At 43.1% G+C, this 19,423-nt stretch overlaps 2 protein-coding genes across 2 annotated transcripts; one reads left to right on the forward strand and one right to left on the reverse strand.

The window, feature by feature from the left end:
- Nucleotides 1-2,533: 2,533 nt before the first annotated feature.
- On the forward strand, nucleotides 2,534-12,351 carry LOC128398771 (serine protease 27-like). The gene is made up of 6 exons (XM_053360026.1): nucleotides 2,534-2,585; nucleotides 3,763-3,789; nucleotides 6,972-7,137; nucleotides 8,411-8,688; nucleotides 9,877-10,058; nucleotides 11,684-12,351. The coding sequence occupies exons 1-6, from the start codon at nucleotides 2,534-2,536 to the stop codon at nucleotides 11,966-11,968; spliced, it is 990 nt and encodes a 329-aa protein (XP_053216001.1). The 3' UTR covers nucleotides 11,969-12,351.
- Nucleotides 12,352-14,626: 2,275 nt separating this feature from the next.
- LOC128398772 (olfactory receptor 10AG1-like) lies at nucleotides 14,627-15,592 on the reverse strand. The gene has a single exon (XM_053360027.1). The coding sequence runs from the start codon at nucleotides 15,590-15,592 to the stop codon at nucleotides 14,627-14,629; it is 966 nt and encodes a 321-aa protein (XP_053216002.1).
- Between the last annotated feature and the right edge of the window lie 3,831 nt (nucleotides 15,593-19,423).

Consider the following 19,423-nt stretch of genomic DNA (forward strand, 5'->3'; position numbering starts at 1 on the left):
CTTGTTCGCCTCACAAATTTTCTTTTGGATTCAGGTCAGGGCTTGTGGGGTCAGAGTCTGGTGATGCAGTCCCTCAGAGACTCCACCAGAGGGATGGAAAATCTCTCTCTGATTGCCTATAAAGTCAGCTAGCCACAGAGGTGGGGAGCAAGAGCACTTTGGGAGAGAGTATAAAAGGAGCAGTTTCTAAGGGAGTTGGTTACATAGGGCTTGATTTAAGAGGAGAGATAGGGAGTAGGGTAGGATCTGACTGAGGGAGAACCGGTCCTGAGTTAAGCATCCATACTGAGAGGAGACTATCCTTAGCAAGAGGACAGAGCCTCACAGCTTCGATAGGGAGACCGTGTTGAGGGTCTGTGAAAGATATATAGACAGGAGTGTTCTGGGAGGGCTGTGACTGAAGCCAGACAGGTAGAACTTGTGGGAATACAGGCTACCTCTTGTGAAGGAAGCTGTATGGTGTTAAAAGTATTTAACTGCCATAACTATGTAGCAGAAACTGATTTTGAGCAATACTGTGTTTAAGCCTGAGACATCTTTAGCTAGTTAAAGTAAATAAGTTAACTTCTACCTGAAAGAACACATTTTCTAACCCACTTTGTTTCACAAACTTCTTTTTGTTTAATAAAACTTTGCTTGTTTGTTTGATCATTTTCTGCCTGAGACTCGAATCACAAAGTTTTCCCTCACACAAATTTGTAAAACTTTGTATCCCATTGGTGTACAGAGAATTGGTATGCATTATATTTAATAGGGGGCAGATAGCGGGGTGAGTCTCCCACATTATTAATTGGTGATAAGCGGCTGTATCTGCTACAGGGCTATTCAGCACAGTTTGCTGCATTATATTCAGCATTAAATTTTCTTTCTAATGATGTATAATTTTATGTCATTATCCAAAAATAGACTGATGTTAAAAGCTATCAAACCATAGAAATACAACTTTCCCTAAAAGTTTCTACAATTTCTACAATTTGATGTCTATAGGTAATTTTAAATTATTATTATTATTAATTATTATTATTATTATTATTATTATTATTATTATTATTATTACAGTGGTACCTCAGGTTAAGAACTTAATTCGTTCTGGAGGTCCGTTCTTAACCTGAAACTGTTCTTAACCTGAGGTACCACTTTAGCTAATGGGGCCTCCCGCTGTCGCCACACAATTTCTGTTCTCATCCTGAAGCAAAGTTCTTAACCCGAGGTACTATATCTGGGTTAGCGGAGTCTGTAACCTGAAGCTTCTGTAACCTTAAGTGTCTGTAACCCGAGGTACCACTGTATTGTATTATTTATTTATTTATTATTATTATTATTAACTATTATTATTATTATTATTATTATTATTATTATTATTATTAAAATATGTATACCATCCTTCACCCAAAGACCACAACATAAAAATATAAAATAAGAACAAAAAATACATAACAAAACAAAAATTCTTTAGCCCCCCCATCACATTTAAAAGGTCATAGAATATAAACTTAGGGGTTGCATAACTAGAATGGATTTTATCACATTAAAAGTAGTTTTCACTTAACTATTGCAGCTGTTGTATAAGGGATTACTATTATGATGGGACTGTAAAGGAAATCAATAAGATTTTGGAACACAGGAACAAAGTAAATAATCAAACCATCAATTCTAGCATATGGGGGGGCACCTAAATTATATAATTTGGTGGTATATGAATGATTTGTATTAGGAATTGTATTATAATTTGCCATTGTTATAATGAGGCTATTATTGTAATTGAAAACTAATAAAAAATATTAACCAAAGAAAGTAGTTTTCACATAACCATGAATGTTTCTTTATAATGAAAGATACTATTGTTTATTTTATTTTCCTGTAATCTTTGATATCAACTTGGAAAGAAATTAATAAAATGTGTTAAAATGACACAACATAACATAAGCTCCCACAGGTACCCAGTTCCCAAGCCAGAGAAGGGCTTTTCAAGCTGAGTACATTAGAATTGTGCTTGGAAACAAATTAAGTCTGTGTAATTCTTGAAGGGGAAATTTCATGTGCAGATTTCTCTCTCTCTCTCTCTCTCACACACACACACCCTTAATGACAAACTGCACCAGTGGAACTTTTCTGTCCCATGTCCAACTGTAAGCAGAACTGAATCCAGTTCTCCTTTGCTTCTTACAATCCTATACACACCCTTTTCAGATTTCTCAAAATCCACCTGCCTCTTCTCCACTTCCAGAGAGATGGATATGGGGATTGCTGTGGTTAAGATAGCTTGTCTTCCTGCTGAGTAGGCAGCTGGGCTGGCCCTACTGAGTAGCTGTGGGTGGAGTGTGGAGGACAATACCTAACAGGTCAGGTTCACCTCTTTGGCAGCTTCCCTGGTACCTGGGATGCCAAGAGGCTGCTCATTTTCTCTCTCCTGTGTACCAATCCTGTCAAAGGGACACGTGGCCTCATCATCCCAGCCCAGCACACTTTTTTCTGCTCCCCCTTCTCTGGTTGGTATCAGAACTAGATGATCCAGGGCAGCTGCTCCTGGACCATGCGGAGTCTTTGCTGCTCCCAGCTTTTGCTGCTGCTTCTGCTGCTGAGAGGTGAGTGGTGGACCGGGAGGGATGTGTTTGTACATGTCACAGGTGGGAAGGGTCCTTGGTCTTTTGCCTGAAGAAGATTGCCTGCTTGCCTGGACCTTCAGTTCCTGCCTTTGGAAGGAAAAAGCCTGGGTTCTATGGGAGGGGAAGGTGTGTTTGAGAGAGAGAGTCTAATGGGGAGGTGGAGTGATTGGGGAGCAAGGATGTTTTAAGAGGACAATGGATCACAAGAAGGAACTTAGGAGATTGGACTTCTGGGTTCTGTCTGAAGATGGGGTTAGGTGAGGTTTCCCTCCCTCCCAGTGGGTTAGACCAGGGCAGCCAGGGAGCTGAAAAGTCTATATTCTCGGTTCTAAGTATTATTATTGTTGTTGTTGTTATCATTAATATTATTAATTCGATTTCTTCCTTGCCTTTCACGATCCCAGGGAGGGTGGAAGCAATTTAAAATTCATTACGAAAAACAGTTTAAAACACACTATCCTTTTGGGGCTACTGTGCCTTTTTATCTACTACACAGCTGGCAAAAGTTCAACAGGTGTAGCTTTTCTTCAGGTAAGGAAGCACCATGACACAGAAGATTTCATCTGTATGATTTCTGTCTGCTATGTAGTTTTCAAACCAGGAGCCCAGCCAGAATACAGGGAGCAATCCTAAATCTGGGAGTTGTGTGTGCGCACACACACACAAATGGGTGTACCCTAGAGTTTGGAATCAGGAGGGTTTTGTTTTTCCCCTCATAGCCATTAAATGCACAACATTTTGGATTTTCCTTCTATCATATGATATTCTGGTAACAAACATTCAGCTGGACAGAAACAGTTTGTACCTCTGCAGGTCCTGTGGGAGTTTTGGGTTACCTTTCTGCTCGCATTTCTGTAATGGAATGCTGTGGAGATTGAAGTTGCTGGTTATCGCACCTTAGAAACAGATCCATTGCAGTGGTGAACAAGAAATCTCATTTAGGCACTCCTCTGTAGCTTTTATTAGCCTGGACATGCTATGCTCCAGACACAGCAACAATTTCTCCACTGGCCAGGTTTGGCATTCCCATGTGCTCATTACAGAAATGTGCTTGGTGAGTCAACGCAAAGCCTGACTGTTTGAGCACTCTGTCTTCTTAAGCCCATAGTCTCTTTCTCTGCTCTTCTGACTGCATATTTTCTTCTTCTTTTTACAGGTGCTGAAAACACTGCAGCTCAAAAAGGTGAGAAAACACACCTGGAAAATAATAGCCAGACCTAATAATAGGATGGTAACTGGCTTGGGTTGAGAGGGGATAGAAAAGTTAAGGGGCACGTAGCAAGTGATGTACAACTTAAAACTGTCACACGGTTTATCGCTATTGACCTTTGGCTCCAGTTCGTTTGCCTTCTTCTGTTTTCCCTCTGTTGAATTATATATTCTAAGCTCCTTGGGGCAAGGACTTGCCTTTCTGTAGTCTGTAAAACATCATGTGTACAGATCTCTTTCTCTCGGCACACAGACACACTTCATTTAAGGCGGTGGGGCAGGTTACATCAAGAGAAGAACAAATTATAAACAAAACATAGCATATAAGCATATTTAATATAATGTTTTATTCAGTGCTTCCCCCCTAGAAAAATAGGTGCAGGTACTCACTATGAAGTTGTTACAGTAAGTTCCACACTTTTTAACAACAAAAAAGAGGTGCCAGTACTGCGTACCCTTGAATACCCCCCGGAAAAAGCAATGGTTTTATTCTTCTTTTCCTCTCACCTCCTTCCCTGCTTTGTGTAATGACTCTCGCCTGATGAAGAGTTCTGGAAAACTTTATCTAGTATCAACAGGAATATTCCTAACTACCTGAGTCTCTTCCTCAATTTTTTCTCTCCTCTCTCTACTTTTTAAAAGGGAAGATTATGGTGGGTACAGTCAATGGCAACTAGCATACCAGCTCTACCAGTGAGCATAGTTGCATGCGCTTCGTTCTACAAAACAATAGGAAGGAAACACATGCATAAGAAGACAGGTTGAAACTCTGCTCTGGGTTCCTCACCACCCACATACAATTGGTTTTCCTCCATGGAGGCCTCTCTCTCTCTCTCTCTCTCTCTCTCTCTCTCTCTCTCCCACCCGCACACCTCCCATAAACAGAAGGGGAATCAGGAGGGTCTATGTGTGGGAATCAGGAGGGGCTGTGTGTGGATGTTGTGTAGCTTATGGGTGCATTAAGTGAACATGTCTGAGAGCACATAATACCTATTGGAAGAACTACAATATGTTTTCCCCATGAGCGCCTAATCATCCATATTTTCCTATGAAATCCCCTTATTTACATATCTGACACTGTGTGTGACCTAATATTTACCGCACACCTCCATCAAATGATTCAATCTACACCTATTCGCCCACATACCTTCCACATCTCTCTCTCTTTTCCCACAACAGCCATGATTTTGTTTTGTGTTTTGCATAATTTGTTTTGCATTAATTACTTGCAGTCAGAAACCACCCTGCCCTTTAGACTTTGGACAGGTGCCAACATGTGTAAAAATTTAAGACATGAAAGACTTGTACCAAACCACCAGACAGAATTGCCTTATTAAAACACCTTCCGTAAGATGCTTGGGCTCTGTTTACAGTGAGTCCCCAGCGGAAGAGGATTCCAAACAATCAGACAAAATTGCCTTATTAAAACATCTTCTGGAGGATGCTTGGGCTCTGGTTATGGTTATGGTGCGTCTCCAGTGGAAGAGAATTCCATAAGCTATGGAACAGTGACTAAAAACATCTGTCTACATTACTATGTGGTTCCTACCTGGTGCAGAGAGGCAACGTTTAAAAATGTTTTTGTGTGCATCATTTATTCCGTCTCCAATCCATCCATCTGTCCATCATGCATACACATGGGATGTGGGTGGCACTGTGGTCTAAACCACTGAGCCTCTTGGGCTTGCCGATAAGAAGGTTGGTGGTTCAAATCACTGCGATGGGGTGAGCTCCCATTGCTCTGTCCCAGCTCCTGCCAACCTAGCAGTTCAAAAGCATGCCAGTGCAAGTAGATAAATAGGTACCACTGGCAGGAAGGTAAACAGCTTTTCTATGTGCTCTGGTTTCCGTCACGGTCTTCTGTTGTGCCAGAAGCAGTTTAGTCATGTTGGCCACATGACCCGGAAAGCTGTCTGGGGACAAATGCTGGCTCCCTCAGCCTGAAGCAAGATAAGTGCTGCACCCCATAGTCGCCTTTGAATGGACTTAACCATCCTGGGGTCCTTTACCTTTACCTCATAGTCATACTTCTACATTTTCCATCTGTATAGAAAATTCTTCCCGTTCATTAATTCCCCCATTCTTTCCCATGCACACACATTCATTTTCTTCTCTGTTTGTCTAGCTTTCTCTATCCCTCTTCCTTGCACTCTTCCTCCAGCTGTTCCTCTTTCCACTCATCCAATATCTATCTAATTACAGATATCACTACTCATATCTAACTGCAGATATTACTACTCATATCTGCCTAATTGTTGTGCTGTATACACATTATGATAGATTTGGCTTTGCCAACAGTGTTTCATTATCTGGAGTGAAAAAGAATTGCAGGTCTGCAAAGTTATACTGAAGAAATTTTGGAAAAAATATATATGTGAAAAATGCTATCTTATCCTCTCATCAATGGCACCGGTGCAGTTAGCAAATTTTTAGACTATGGACTTAAAGATCTTATGCGGGGGCCCCTCTTTAGATGGTAATGTGTATAAGTTCAGTTACATCAAAAAGTGGTAAGCCAGCCCCACTGTGATCAGAGACCTCACCGGCTTCGGGGTGGGGCTGAGCCTCTGCTCCAAAGTCCAGGGGGTTAGTCTTGACATAGTGAAGTGGGACTGGGCTGCTCACCCAGATGTCCTGCCCTGGTGCCATCACTGATTGGGGATTAAGAATTCTGTGCCAACTGGCAATGCCCCCCTTTAATTTGGTTGGTTTGCAGTTGCCCAGAAACATCTGATCTTGTGTGTATGTATGAGCAGGGGTTTAATGCATCCAACAACAGAAGAAGCCTTGCTGCAGACCTACCCTTTAAAATTTTAAGGCACCAACAAGGAGCCCCATTTGCAAAGAAACAACCAGGAGCTCACTTAAAATTGTCAATTGCTCTTTAGTAGCAGCATCCTTACCTGTCCCACACCCAAGGTAAAGTCTGACAGCAGGTGTGGGGCAGGTGGCTGTTTGTGGGGAATGACCTGATGGGCTCAAGGGGGACCTGTGCTATTCCCATGTCCTGGAGGTTCCCCAACTCTGCTTGAAATATGACAATAATATTTCAAGGCAACATTGTGGGGCTTGCATGTGATATGGGGTGGCCGTGAACACACTTAACTGAAGGGGTTCATTAACCATACCTCTGCTCTTCCATCTGCTTTTCTGCAGCCTGTGGCCGACCCATAGTACACTCCCCTCGGATCGTTGGGGGGCAGAAGGCTGAGGAAGGTGAATGGCCATGGCAGGTCAGCATACGAGAAAACAGGCTACATGTGTGTGGTGGAAGCCTCATCTCACCCCAGTGGGTGTTGACAGCTGCTCATTGTTTTGAAGGGTGAGTAGAAAATGTCTTTTGTCTTCTACAAAGGGATGGGGGAGTAATTTGATTCAGCCTGCGTTTAAAGTGACCCCAATGCAGTACTAGGTGGAGGGAGAGACAGAATCGGGGTCAGTGTCAGTGGCCCAACCGCATGTTGCCAAATACCAAAATGGCATAATAATTTGTAAACTGGAATTTCCAAACTGAAACCAGTAGGACGTGCTTTCTTATGTCCCATTGATTTGAATGGCTTTACTCTACGCAAGACCAAAGCTGGATCCAACCTGCAATCTTTTGTAAACCAGAAATATGGTTTCTGATAAGAAACAGTTTCTGGGATTGGTTATGAGGATCTCTTTTAATCAGTGCTCAGTAAAAAAAGAATTGAGGTGCCAGTAGTTGTATCTTGACAAAAATGCTGGTTTCTATGGGCAGCAAAAAAGAGGTGGCAGTGCAGCACTGATGTTAATTACTGAGTCAGTAAACAGTATCAAGTGCAAATTGTAGTTATATAGTACGTCAACAAAGTACAGAGTTATCTCTACCATGCTGCCAAACCGGATCAACTTTTCCTTGATTGTTTGGTGTTTAAATGGTTTTTAGGCTTATGCTTTATATGTTGTGGTGTAGTGGTTCAAGCAGCTGCTAAGCCAAGCAGTCCAATTTAGCTAAGAACTTGATGGATAAGCTAGTGATTCCCTCAGCCTTGGCCTCTTGTCTACCTCAAAGGGTTGTTTTAAGCATTACTGGGAGAATATATGTGAAGCGCTTTTATAAAACATATTATAAATGCTAAGTACTCTTCAAATACTTCAAAAATGTGCACTCATTTAATACACCTTTGACTGCTGAATTACTATACTCATAAGGACCATATATCATAAGTATCCACCTTATTTTTGTGATTGTAAGTTGTTTCAAACTGTTTATAATATTGTGTTTTAATGTTGTGACCTACCCTGAGACCATAGGGTGCAGGGTGGGCAATATATAAACAAACAAATAAGCAATTGTTCCATTTTCACATTTATCTGCAAATAAATCTCACTGAAATCATTGGGACTTAGTTCTGAGTCAACTTGACTGGGATCAAGCAGGCATAAATGTTTTCCAGCATATAAAGTGTTTTACTATTATTAATCCATCCTAGCCTCACAACCACATGTGAGATGGATTAGACTGAACAGTAGTGCCTTTCCAAAGGCTTAACTAAGTAACCTCTTAACTGAGGAAGGCATCAAGCTCAGGCCTTCTCCCTGCAGATCATTTTTCTTGACTCCCACCACAGGTCGCTGAATCCATTTCGGTACCGAATTCACCTGGGAGAATATGAGCTCCCCAAACCAGCACACACCATGGTCCCAGCTGCTGTCAGCCAGATCATAGTGCACCCGTATTATGCTGGAGATGGGCTCAGCGCTGACATTGCACTGGTACGGCTGGAGGAGCCGGTGAATTTCTCTCGGACCATTTTGCCCATCTGCCTGCCCAATGCTTCAGACCCTGATGCTTTCCCTGTGGGGATGTCGTGCTGGGTCACTGGCTGGGGTGACCTCTACCCAGAAGGTAAGCATGAATCTGCTCATTCCGGGGTGTATTTATAGGAGATGATGTTGCTTCGGGGGTTGGCTGGGGGTGGAGGATTATGGGATGGAACAGAGCGGGGAGTGCAGGATGTGTTAGGAACTAGTTTTGAAATAGGAAACTGGATGAACAAAATGTAATAGACTCAATTGTGAAATCATAACCAAGAAGGTGGAACTAGGGGCCAGGGCACCTATTCCTTTTGACTGTTGGATATTGACAAATGGCTTTTTGTAAGGGGGAGGGATGATTTGACATATAGGGAATCTCAAGTACAGGTGACAAATGTCCTCCAGGGTCAGATATACACTCATGGTTTTTAATGTTAAGGAAGGGTTAAGGAATTGTTTTGATAATGTAGATGGACACATGACGTCCTACTTTTTACATTCATAATGCATTATTGCCTCGTCTTTTTTTATTGCTTACTCTTTAATCGTTTTATGCTGCTATATCAGAGGGTGGAGCAGAGCAACCACCAGCAGGGAAAGAAACAGCATTTTAGAAAATGGTGTGACTGGGTATTACTTACATTTGACCCCACCCCCCAAAGGGAATAAACATTTTAATTAACAAGGATGCCCTGTGATGTTGTAGAACAACAAATCTAATATCGTTCTAATAGGGGGAAATAACATTAAATAGGCCAGTGTAGATCTGGCTCTCAGGACCCTCCCCAGCCACACGCCCTCTGGAGCCACGGCCTTCATCTGCCCTGCATTGCACCTTCCTTGAGTGTTATTGCCTGGCTGGAATATGTACTCGGACTTTGTTAATGCTTCTTACTTGCCTGAGTGGATGATAAAAGTGAGATGTTGGACATATACTCAACAGTACTTCCTGATTAGCTATGTTGCTGACGTCCTTCCTTGCCTGGTTCAGAGCACAGCTCTGTCCCGCTGATCACCCTTGGATACAATCCAAGTGAGACATCAATTCCCCAAGGAGTTCTTAAATGATTCTGTACATATAAGAGTTCGACCAGAAGGACTCCCTGAACCCCAAGGTGGGGAATCTTGTTCCCCCCAAGGGCCACATTCCCTCTGAGGCCACCTCCAAGATGGTGAGTGGGAACACATGCAAAAGTGGGCAGAGGGTGCAATGCTGAATTTTCCCTTTGTACGGCAGGCTAGTTTCTTCAAACTGTCCCATTCCTTTTTCTCCTACCAGCCCCCTTCCTCACTCGGATCCTGCAGGAGCTGGAGGTGCCAATCCTAGACGTTGACAAGTGTGACCAAATGTACCACAATGACTCCAGTTCTGACACTGACACTGTGCCAAAGGGCTACAAGCTGATCTATGATGATATGATCTGCGCTGGGTACCCAGAAGGAAAGAAGGACTCTTGCCAGGTAAGATTTGTGGAACAGGCGATGGATCAAGGGCAGAAGATTCCATATTTGTGTATTTTGATGGTGGGGTGGGTGGGTTTGTGTGTAAAAGAATGCTGTTAGTACGTGTTATGTTTGCTCTCAGATCACCCCTCATTCAGCCAGTCCTTATTTATTTAAAGAATTGAGACCTCGTCCTTTAGCCAAGTAGTAGGACAGTCCCTGCTCTCAGGATTAGAATCCAAAAGACATAACACACAAGGAAGAAGGGATGAGGAGGGTCGAGGGGAACTCTATCAGATCTGGGAAGAGAGCAAGAAGACAATGTTAAGGCCAAGAGGACAGGGCTGCTCAGTTCTTCTTTCAGATAGGCAACGATGGCAGTTGGAATACTCTTATTTCTGGACAGACTGACAGTGCATTCCCCCCCTTTAAATCCCATTTATTACATTTGTAACCAATCCCTTCTACCAGAAAGTTCATGCAGGCCTTGCCCCCTTTGTCAGTTTCATCTGCACAAGACACCTGTCAGTTCAGGGGAGGGAGGAGCGGGAGGCCACTTGCCCAGGGTCAGCCAGGTAGCTGCAATATTGAGCAGATCTTTGAACTTGAGTTGCCCTAGATAAATTCCAGCACACTAGCTCCACTGCAACACATTGGCTTTTATGCTTCAAATGACACCATTATTAATAATTTCCACCCCTCCTTTTCATTTTTTAGGATTAGTGTGCACTCACCCATCTTTGTTGTGGTAGGTTTTCATTAGTAAGCTGCAAAACAGGCTGGAGCTGCTCCCCTTACAGTAATTAAGAAGCAATAGGTTTTCTGTGCTGCCCTTGCAGGCCCAAGCAATACAGTAAAGTAGGGAGGGGACAAGTAGCCAACAGCCAAAAGCCAGATGTTGAGATAAATGAATGCCACAACTTTAAATTGGTTACAGAGAAATAAGTTTGGCATAAACATGAGGTAAGGATCTGTTACCTGCACAGCTCAAGTGCTGGTCAATGTGCCATCCATTTGACAGTGAGGGGTTGCCCTCAGGTGCTGTGGAGGATGATATCCTGTCACTAATGTTGAAGTAAGATTCAACTGCAAGTCCAGTTGGTTTCTGTACATGGAATGGGCACAAGGTGTCGTCTTGTCCTTCACCTCAGGTTAAAAATGTAGTTAGAACTGTAGATGACCTCAAGGGTCATCAGGTTCCACCTCCTGCAATGCAGAAATCTCAACTGAAGCATCCATGACAGATGCCCATCCAATCTCTACTTAGAAACCTCCAAGGAAGGAGTCCGCACCCTCCCAGATGGAGACTGTTCCACTGTCAAACAGCTCTTACTGTCAGAAAGTTCTTTTTCTGATGTCTAATAGGAATCTCCTTTCTTGTAACTTGAAGCCATTGGTTCGAGTCCCAACCTCCAGAACAGGAGAAAACAAGCTTGCTCCCTCTTCCATATGGCAGCCCTTTAGATATTTGAAAATGGCTATCATATCTCCTCTCGGTCTCCTCTTCCCCAGGCTAAACATACTCAGCTCCTTCAACCGTTCCTCATAAGGCTTCTCATATGTGCAGCCCTGACTTAACATATTTGAATGCTCGATTTTCTTCACTTGAGTGTCCCCATTTCCTAACGACTTTCTCCTTCCAGGGTGACTCTGGGGGGCCTCTGTCCTGCAAGCTGAATGACACTTGGTTCCTGGCTGGAGTGGTGAGCTTTGGGTTGGGTTGTTCGCAGCCCAACCGTCCTGGAGTCCACACCCGGGTCACCTCCTACATGGACTGGATTCAACGCACCATGGAAAAGAACACCTCCTCCAGTGGTGGTTCCCGTCTCTCAAGTGCCAACTCTGCTCTCCTCTTGACTCTCCTTCTCCTGGGCCCTTTTGCCCTGCTGAGGCACTGCTGTTCCACTACCAGCTGGAGGTGCAATTAAAAATGGAGGTTCCACACAGCACTTAATATCATATTATATTCTCCCACTTAAACATTGCATTGCCTGGGCCCAAAGGCAAGCCCATAAGGATGCTCACTCGCCCCCATTCAGTACCAGTTCTTAAGAGGGCACACTTAAAATTGCAGCATGGTATTGCTTTATCTAAATAATTAAAACCATCTGCCCCACTCCTCTCCAATGCAAAACCCGCTCTTTTAACGATAGATCAGAACAAATGGCAATTTGGGTTAAACCCGAATTGCTGTTTGCTCCAATTAAGTACTAAAGAGTGGCTTTACCTGGGAGGAAACAGTGGGACAAAAGGAAGTGTTGATAAGCTCTGAGATGGGAAACATGTAAAAGCTACACAACACCTATTTTAACATAATTATACTCAGTGCTCTTTTTCTAGAAATAGAGGTGCTGGAACTCACCATGAACACCTCCCTTGTTCTCTTATAATGGCGCCCACATATCTAGACTGAAGGGCTGGATATAAATTTTATAATAAAATAAATGTACCCCATTTCCCCCTTGCCACTATAGTCATGAAAATAGGAAAAAGGGAAGGGTTTGCACCCTAAAATAAGCTTTCAGGCAGCACAAATGAACACAAAGCTTTGGTGTCTGTTTGTATGGGAATACATTATGTATTATTATTATTATTATTATTATTAGTAGTAGTAGTAGTAGTAGTTGTCAATGATGATGATAATAGCAAGTGATACATTTCCACACAACAGACACCCCAGCATTGTGATTAACCCTATGCTTCTTCTCCAGCTCCCCTTATGTCAATCCATGCAGGCATAGCTATGAATGAATAAGAAGCAGGGAGATTTGAACCCTTAAATGAGCTTTGAGCCACTAAAGAGGTTCGCAAATTTGTAAGAGGACTGGAAAATACACTCGCCTACATGGGACCTGCAACGAAGCCAAAAAGGAATGAGGAGTGATGGAGCAGGGCTGACTCTTCACTTCTTGTTACACAACAGCAGTTGTGCCTGAGTCTATAAAAGGGCTCCTGAAAAGTGTCATCTTCCTTTTAGAAAAAAATGTATGTTTATTAACTGTTGAGAATACAACTGTAAAAAGCCAATGAGATGTACAAATAAAAGCCAATGGTGATGATAATAGCAAGTGATATGTTTCCACACAACAGACATCCCAGCATTGTGGTTAACCCTATGCTTCTTCTCCAGTTCCCCCAATGATGTCCCTTATGCCAATTCATTCAGGCATAGCTATGAATGAATAAGAAGCAGGGAGATTTGAGCCCTGTCTATCCAGAAGGACCTGAGATGCAATGGGGGAGAGTGTGCAAAGCAACATTCTGCCCCAGACAGGTTCAGGATGCAACAGAACAAGGCAAGTTAGACTGTCTATGACATTAGTGTCTCACATCAAATATAACTGATCTGCACTAAGGACTCTATGAACAGAATGCAGAGGTGCTGTATGAACTTTTGGAACCCAAGGAAATCTTTAATAAAAACAATTAAACACAAAACAAGGCAGTTTAGGAATCTGGATGGAATGAGGATACAGCCGGGTTCAATTTTTGCTCAAGCGAGAAATAAAGGTGGTAGGTTTGAGAATGCAAAAGAGAGGGACTCAGCCAGGACCTTATCTTATGAAAGGATGTCCTTACTTGCAAGATAAGCTCCTTTCTCTTCTCTACGCTGAGCCAAGCTGAACTAATCAGAACAGAGTCTACAGTCATTTTCATTAATTCGGAGGAGACTCAAGGAATTCCACAATGCAGCCCAGTGCTCTCAGGAAGATCAGTTGATGATCCAAGAATAGCTTCTTAATCTGATAAACTGGTTTACAGCTCCCCCTTGTGCTCAGAATGATTTTGGCACATTTTGAAAAGTTGTTACTCTAGGACTTGTCCACACTTGCGTTACTTCAGTATCCAAGAGGTTTTCCGCTTGTCCCATGCTTTCATTTCTCCCACCACTGAGTTAGAAAAGGTGTTAGGGCTTAGCCACACTTACCTTTTGCTCCACTCCGCAGATGGGGGCCGCCTCTTCCCCCTCTGCGAGGCCCACTGAGGCGCTTTGGTGCATTCCTTTGAGATCACCAGGGTGCCTTCTTCTCAAAGGGACGCACCCCTTGGAGATCTGATGAGGGGCAATGGCTTTTGCTGGGTGGCAATATTAAAGCTTTCTGCCTCCACCCATTGTATGTGTAAATAAATCCACACCTTTATTGCTTTATTTAATTATTGCATCTACAGTCGTACCTTGGAAGTTGAACTGAATCCATTCCGGAAGTCTGTTTGACTTTCAAAATGTTCGGAAACCAAAGTGTGGCTTCTGACCGGAACACTCACTTCCGAGTTTCACTCGTTCGGGAGCTAATTTGTTTGGGAGCCAAGGCGTTCAACTTCCAAGGTATATCTTATTTATACCTATTGGGGCAAGGCTGGGAAACCTGTTGCCCTGCAGATGCTGCTGTACTGAAAAAGTAAAGGAAAGCGGCTATAACTGAGAAGTTAAGATGAGTGGAAAATGTTGTAAAATTGCATTTAAGAGTTTCCGCACACCTCCTGGGTGTGAAAACTCCAAAGATAACGAAGGGGTCATGACCAAAAAGATTATATAACAAGTATCTGCCAGTTTTAGACAGACTGCAAGATATTCATCTGATTTCTCAGCCGATCTCCATGCCTACTTTGAACTGCCACTTGCTGTTAAAGATCCTTTGGAGGGCAGCCTGCACCTCCCTGTTCCTCAGAGTGTAGATGAGAGGGTTGCAAAGGGGAATGATGACCGTGTAGAAAAGAGAGAGGAACTTGTCGATCTTCACAGAGTCAGGGGTCTTGGGGAGGAAGTACACAAGTGTTGCAGAGCCATAGAAGAGACAGACCACTGTTACGTGAGATGAACAGGTGGAAAAGGCCTTCTGGCGTCCTGTGGCTGATGGCATGCGCAGTATAGCCCTGGTGATGTACACATAGGAAGCCAGGATGACTACAAATGGTCCCACAACAAAGACCACATCCTCAATATAGCTCGTCAACTCATTGGCATAGAGATCCGCACATGCCAGACTGAGTACTGGTGGGATGTCGCAGAAGAAGTGGTCCATCTCATTGGAACCACAGAAAGGCAGGGAGAAGATGAGTCCAATTTGCACCAGTTGCATTGGGAGACTGAGGGCAAATGAGCCAATCACCAGCCCCACCCGGACTTTATGGCTCATGATTGTCATGTAGCGGAGAGGCAGGCAAATGGCAAGATAGCGGTCATAGGCCATGGCTGCCAGTAGGAAGCACTCAGTCCCACCCAGAAAAAGCAGGAAAAACATCTGTGAGGCGCAGGCTGGAATGGAAATGGAGCGCTGCCCAGTGGCCAGACTGGCCATCATCTTGGGAAGAGTGACAGAGGTGTAACACAACTCTAGCCCCGATAAGCTTCTCAGAAAAAAGTACATTGGAGTTTGAAGGGCAGGGTCCCATGTTGTCACTGCCATGATCAGACCGTTGCCTAGTAGGATAGTCAGATAGACAGTCAGGAAGGTGAAGAAGAGGAGGGCAGGGTACTTATGGTATCCCAGCAAGACAAACTCAGTCACAGCGCTCTGGTTCCCCCAGTGTCTGGCCAGGTCAGCATCCATCTATAGAAGAACAAAGGCAAGATATGTATGCTGGGAGGCTGCCGTATCCTGAAATGAGATGAAGATCTCACTCTGTCCAGGCTGTCTGTCATGCAAACACAGACAAACCCATATGCTTGCCTAGAGTATGCCACTAGCTGAATCTGACATGCCCTGGTGTCCTTCAGAGTCTCTCTTTACCCTGATGTGTCAAAAGCCAATATAAAAAGGCCTGAGCCTTACCACTTGGATGCAAATCCTATCCTAAAATATACCAGCAACTTATAGCTGCTACCACTTACTGAATTAATAGAGCAGTAGGATCTTAATATTTTTGATGTTACAGGAAGACCATGGCCAAGTACTGAGACCCCACTCTGCCTAATCTGTCTTTCATTTTTGAGGTGGTAAGAATATAGGAGGTTCAACCTTCCATAAACTCCAGTGTCCGCAATTTAGTGGCCGGGTGAAACTTCTGGCTTCAGGATATTTTCTAGTAGCAAGTGCTTGTATTTTAGAAAGAAGAAGAAGAAAGGCACATCTACTCACACCTGTGCCCTTCTTTGCTGACAGCTCAATTTAAATGAAAGAATAATGTCAGGGATGGGATGGAAAGAAACCACTCTCACATAATTAATTACTTCAACTGATCTCAATTCCTCCCATTCCAACGCACTTGGTTTTCTCCCATAAGAATGAACGAATCATAGGACAGTTGCATTTCTCACTGGCAAAGATGACCTCTAGATTCAGTGACTTGGATCTAGCTCTAGGTGTACTTAATTTGGGATGACTGATGATGGATTGTGGGAAGAATCCTAAGATGGGGTGACTATAATTTTAACAAGAAAGGGGGTGAGTGATGCTCATACCGAAGGTTTCAGCTGGCAATGCAACACAACCAGCCCTTTAAAAAACTATCCTATTTTTTCTTTATTGAAATCAGGAATGGGAACCCTGTGGCTAGAGATGGGTAAAACTGTCAAATTTTGTTTCTCACAGTTTCATTTTCCCAATCTTATGTTCAGTTCTTATCTATCTATCTATCTATCTATCATCTATCTATCATTGATCTCATGAAAACTCATCACCATTTTAAGGGGAATTTTCACCTAACATTCACATTTTGTATTCAATTTTGCCTGATATACACTTCTTCAAAGCTATTAGGTGTAATGGAATACAATTTTGCATGCTGGTTTCACTAATATATGGATTATTATGTACACTTTACCCCAGTATATAGATTTTTGTACATATTACTTTGGTAGAGGACCACCTTGCAAAATTTGGAAAAGGGTGAATTTTGAAGGATAACTGTTATTGTTTGAGAAAGTGACAATCATGTAGGTTTGCCCATAAATACAAACTGAATTGAATTCCGTCTCTCACCCCCGCCACCCACATCCCTTCCTGTGGCCCTTCAGATTTTGTTGGGCATCACATCAGCCCCAGCCAACATGGCCAATGGTCAGAAATGTTGAGAACTGGTGTCCAGCAAGATATGGAGAGCCACAGGTTCCCCACCCCTAGGTTAGATGCCACAAGACAGGACTTCTCTGATAACATACAGAGTTGGTTCACCCAGTGAAAGTGATTGACAGTAGGTTCGTAAAGATAAGAGGCAGCTCTTCTTCACTCAAAATTAACTGATCTTGCTGGCAGAGTTTTAACTGATGAAACTGAGTGACAGGCTGAAGTTGCCAGAATGCCTTGAATCCCACCCACAAAACAGTGAAAGTGTCCTAAATTCCCAAACTCCCTAGAAGTAATCACTTCACCTTACCTCCTCACAATGCAAGGACAATTCGGATCCTGAAGAGCAGAATACATTCAAAAGTGATCATATGTCAATGAGCAACATAAATTGTTTCAGGTAATCATTTGTCAGTGCTGTGGCTGCTTCACCTTTCCTGCAAAGCTCTCCTCCACATTTCAACATGTAACTCAACTAAAATTCAGGTCCACCATCTACTATCCTAGGCTACATTTTCTATTTCCACTTCCATTATTCTTACCAACCTGATTTGGGTTATCTTCCCTAGAGGTCTGTTCCCTAACTAACCCAACTGAATTGGCACAGGGAAGGAAGAACATTTACCTGCTTTGCAGCTGAGGTGCCGCTGTGCCAAGCACTGGGTTAGTTTCTCCTGCAAGAACCAGGGCAGGAAGCCTCTACCTGTGTCCTTGCCTAGCAACCACACTTTCCCAAGGTATATATAGAGTTGCCATTCATGTGCAGGATGGAACAGGAAGGTGGCTGTGGGGAGTCCCATAGGAGCAAATGTGCTAATCATGCTAAACATTGGAAATACAGTTTGTGTTGAGAACACGTAGGGATGTAAAAATCCTAGGTGTTTGGTCCCATGGTCCAAAGGCTCCTGTAGCAGAATCACTATTCTGCACCAACTTAGCATGAATCATAGTGTGATCATAGGGCTGGCTCTGTTGTTATGGAGAGTGGATGTCCCACCCAGGCCTCAAACGTAATGTTAAGCTATTGGAAATGTGAATATCCCCAGAGGATTCCTGGCAGAATTGTTATAAGACAGGGTCACATGTGTTGGCTGTTTGCAGTATGGTAACGCTGCAGAGAGCTTGCTGGGGAGACCATGCATTAAAAAGAAAGGACTCAAAAATAACTTAAACAAGGTTTTAATAAGAAAAACAAAAACTCCTTTTACACTAAATACATTAACAACCAAACCAGACCCAACCACCAACCCATCCCCCAGGGTAATGGGAGAGCTAGGTGCTGCTCCTTATATACTACACCCAATTGCCAACACAGCTTAATCAATACAACTCAGCAGCACCTGCTATGTTTCACAGCTGTAAAGCTGGGTCTCGTTATTTTGCTCTGGCCCTTGCTCTGGGCCCTTAAAGACATACACATCAAGTGGAACAAAGATGAACATTTACATTTAAAGAAACCATTCAACAACATGTGCCCTGTACTCCTCCCAGGTATGGTGGAGGTAGGGATCAGGGAGAAACTCATTTGAATGTGCCCTGTGCCCAGTTCACAATTCCTGAACCAATACATGAACTGCAACACTGCTACCCTTCAAAATTCGCACTTCTCTGAATTTTGCAGTGCAGTTCTCCAACAGCAACAAAAGATTAAAAAGTGCATTTTAGGGGAGTGTGTGCATATATAGTGCATATAATATAGTACATATAATTGTCAGCATTTCACTCCTCCGTTGCTGGATATGTGATGGTTACATCACATGTCTGTGTTTACTTTCCAGGCTTGGAAAGTGTGAGAACGGAAGTCAGTCTTATCCCTTCCGCTCTATTGTACTTTTGTCTTCTCTCTCTCTCTCAGAGAAGAAAGGAGAGAGTCGCCATGATTGCTTTGTCCTGTATATATTGCTTAATAAATATTTAGAATGCACACACCAAAGCTCCACTTTGTTTCTGCTATACTCTGTTGAGTGAGCATGCACATGGTCTTCTGATATGTGTCACTGGTGCATGCCCAGGCTGCGCTGCATTAGGAAGATGCCCGGAGAGGTTTGTCTCAACCCGGGGGCTATGTGGACCCCCGGGCGTGTTCTGACATTAATATGCATATATGGTGCATATAATCCACAAAAATACAGATTAGAGGAAATTGCTTGAAATATGTGTGAATTAGACAAAACCTCCTACAAAAATACATATATCAGAAATAAGCTGAAATATGTGTATGAATTTTCACTGGAATTTCTAAACAAAGAAATTGAAATTGAAATTGGTTGAAAAAAGAGGAAACCGAGAGAAACTGAAACTGACAGATTTATACATCCACAGTGTGTGTGAGCATTCTCAGCAAGCCCTTATTCTTCACCTTTGATATGGGACCCC

Source organism: Podarcis raffonei, chromosome 13, assembly GCF_027172205.1.
Source record: "Podarcis raffonei isolate rPodRaf1 chromosome 13, rPodRaf1.pri, whole genome shotgun sequence".
In the NCBI taxonomy this organism is placed as follows: domain Eukaryota; kingdom Metazoa; phylum Chordata; class Lepidosauria; order Squamata; family Lacertidae; genus Podarcis; species Podarcis raffonei.

What these genes read in the sequence shown, in the direction of transcription:
- LOC128398771 (XM_053360026.1), top strand. Translation starts at nt 2,534, where the DNA reads ATGCGGAGTCTTTGCTGCTCCCAGCTTTTGCTGCTGCTTCTGCTGCTG. An exon ending in GCTGCTTCTGCTGCTGAGAG is followed by an intron (nt 2,586 to 3,762) that starts GTGAGTGGTGGA and finishes TTCTTTTTACAG; the next exon opens with GTGCTGAAAACACTGCAGCT. An exon ending in GCTGCTCATTGTTTTGAAGG is followed by an intron (nt 7,138 to 8,410) that starts GTGAGTAGAAAA and finishes CTCCCACCACAG; the next exon opens with GTCGCTGAATCCATTTCGGT.
- LOC128398772 (XM_053360027.1), bottom strand. Translation starts at nt 15,592, where the DNA reads ATGGATGCTGACCTGGCCAGACACTGGGGGAACCAGAGCGCTGTGACT.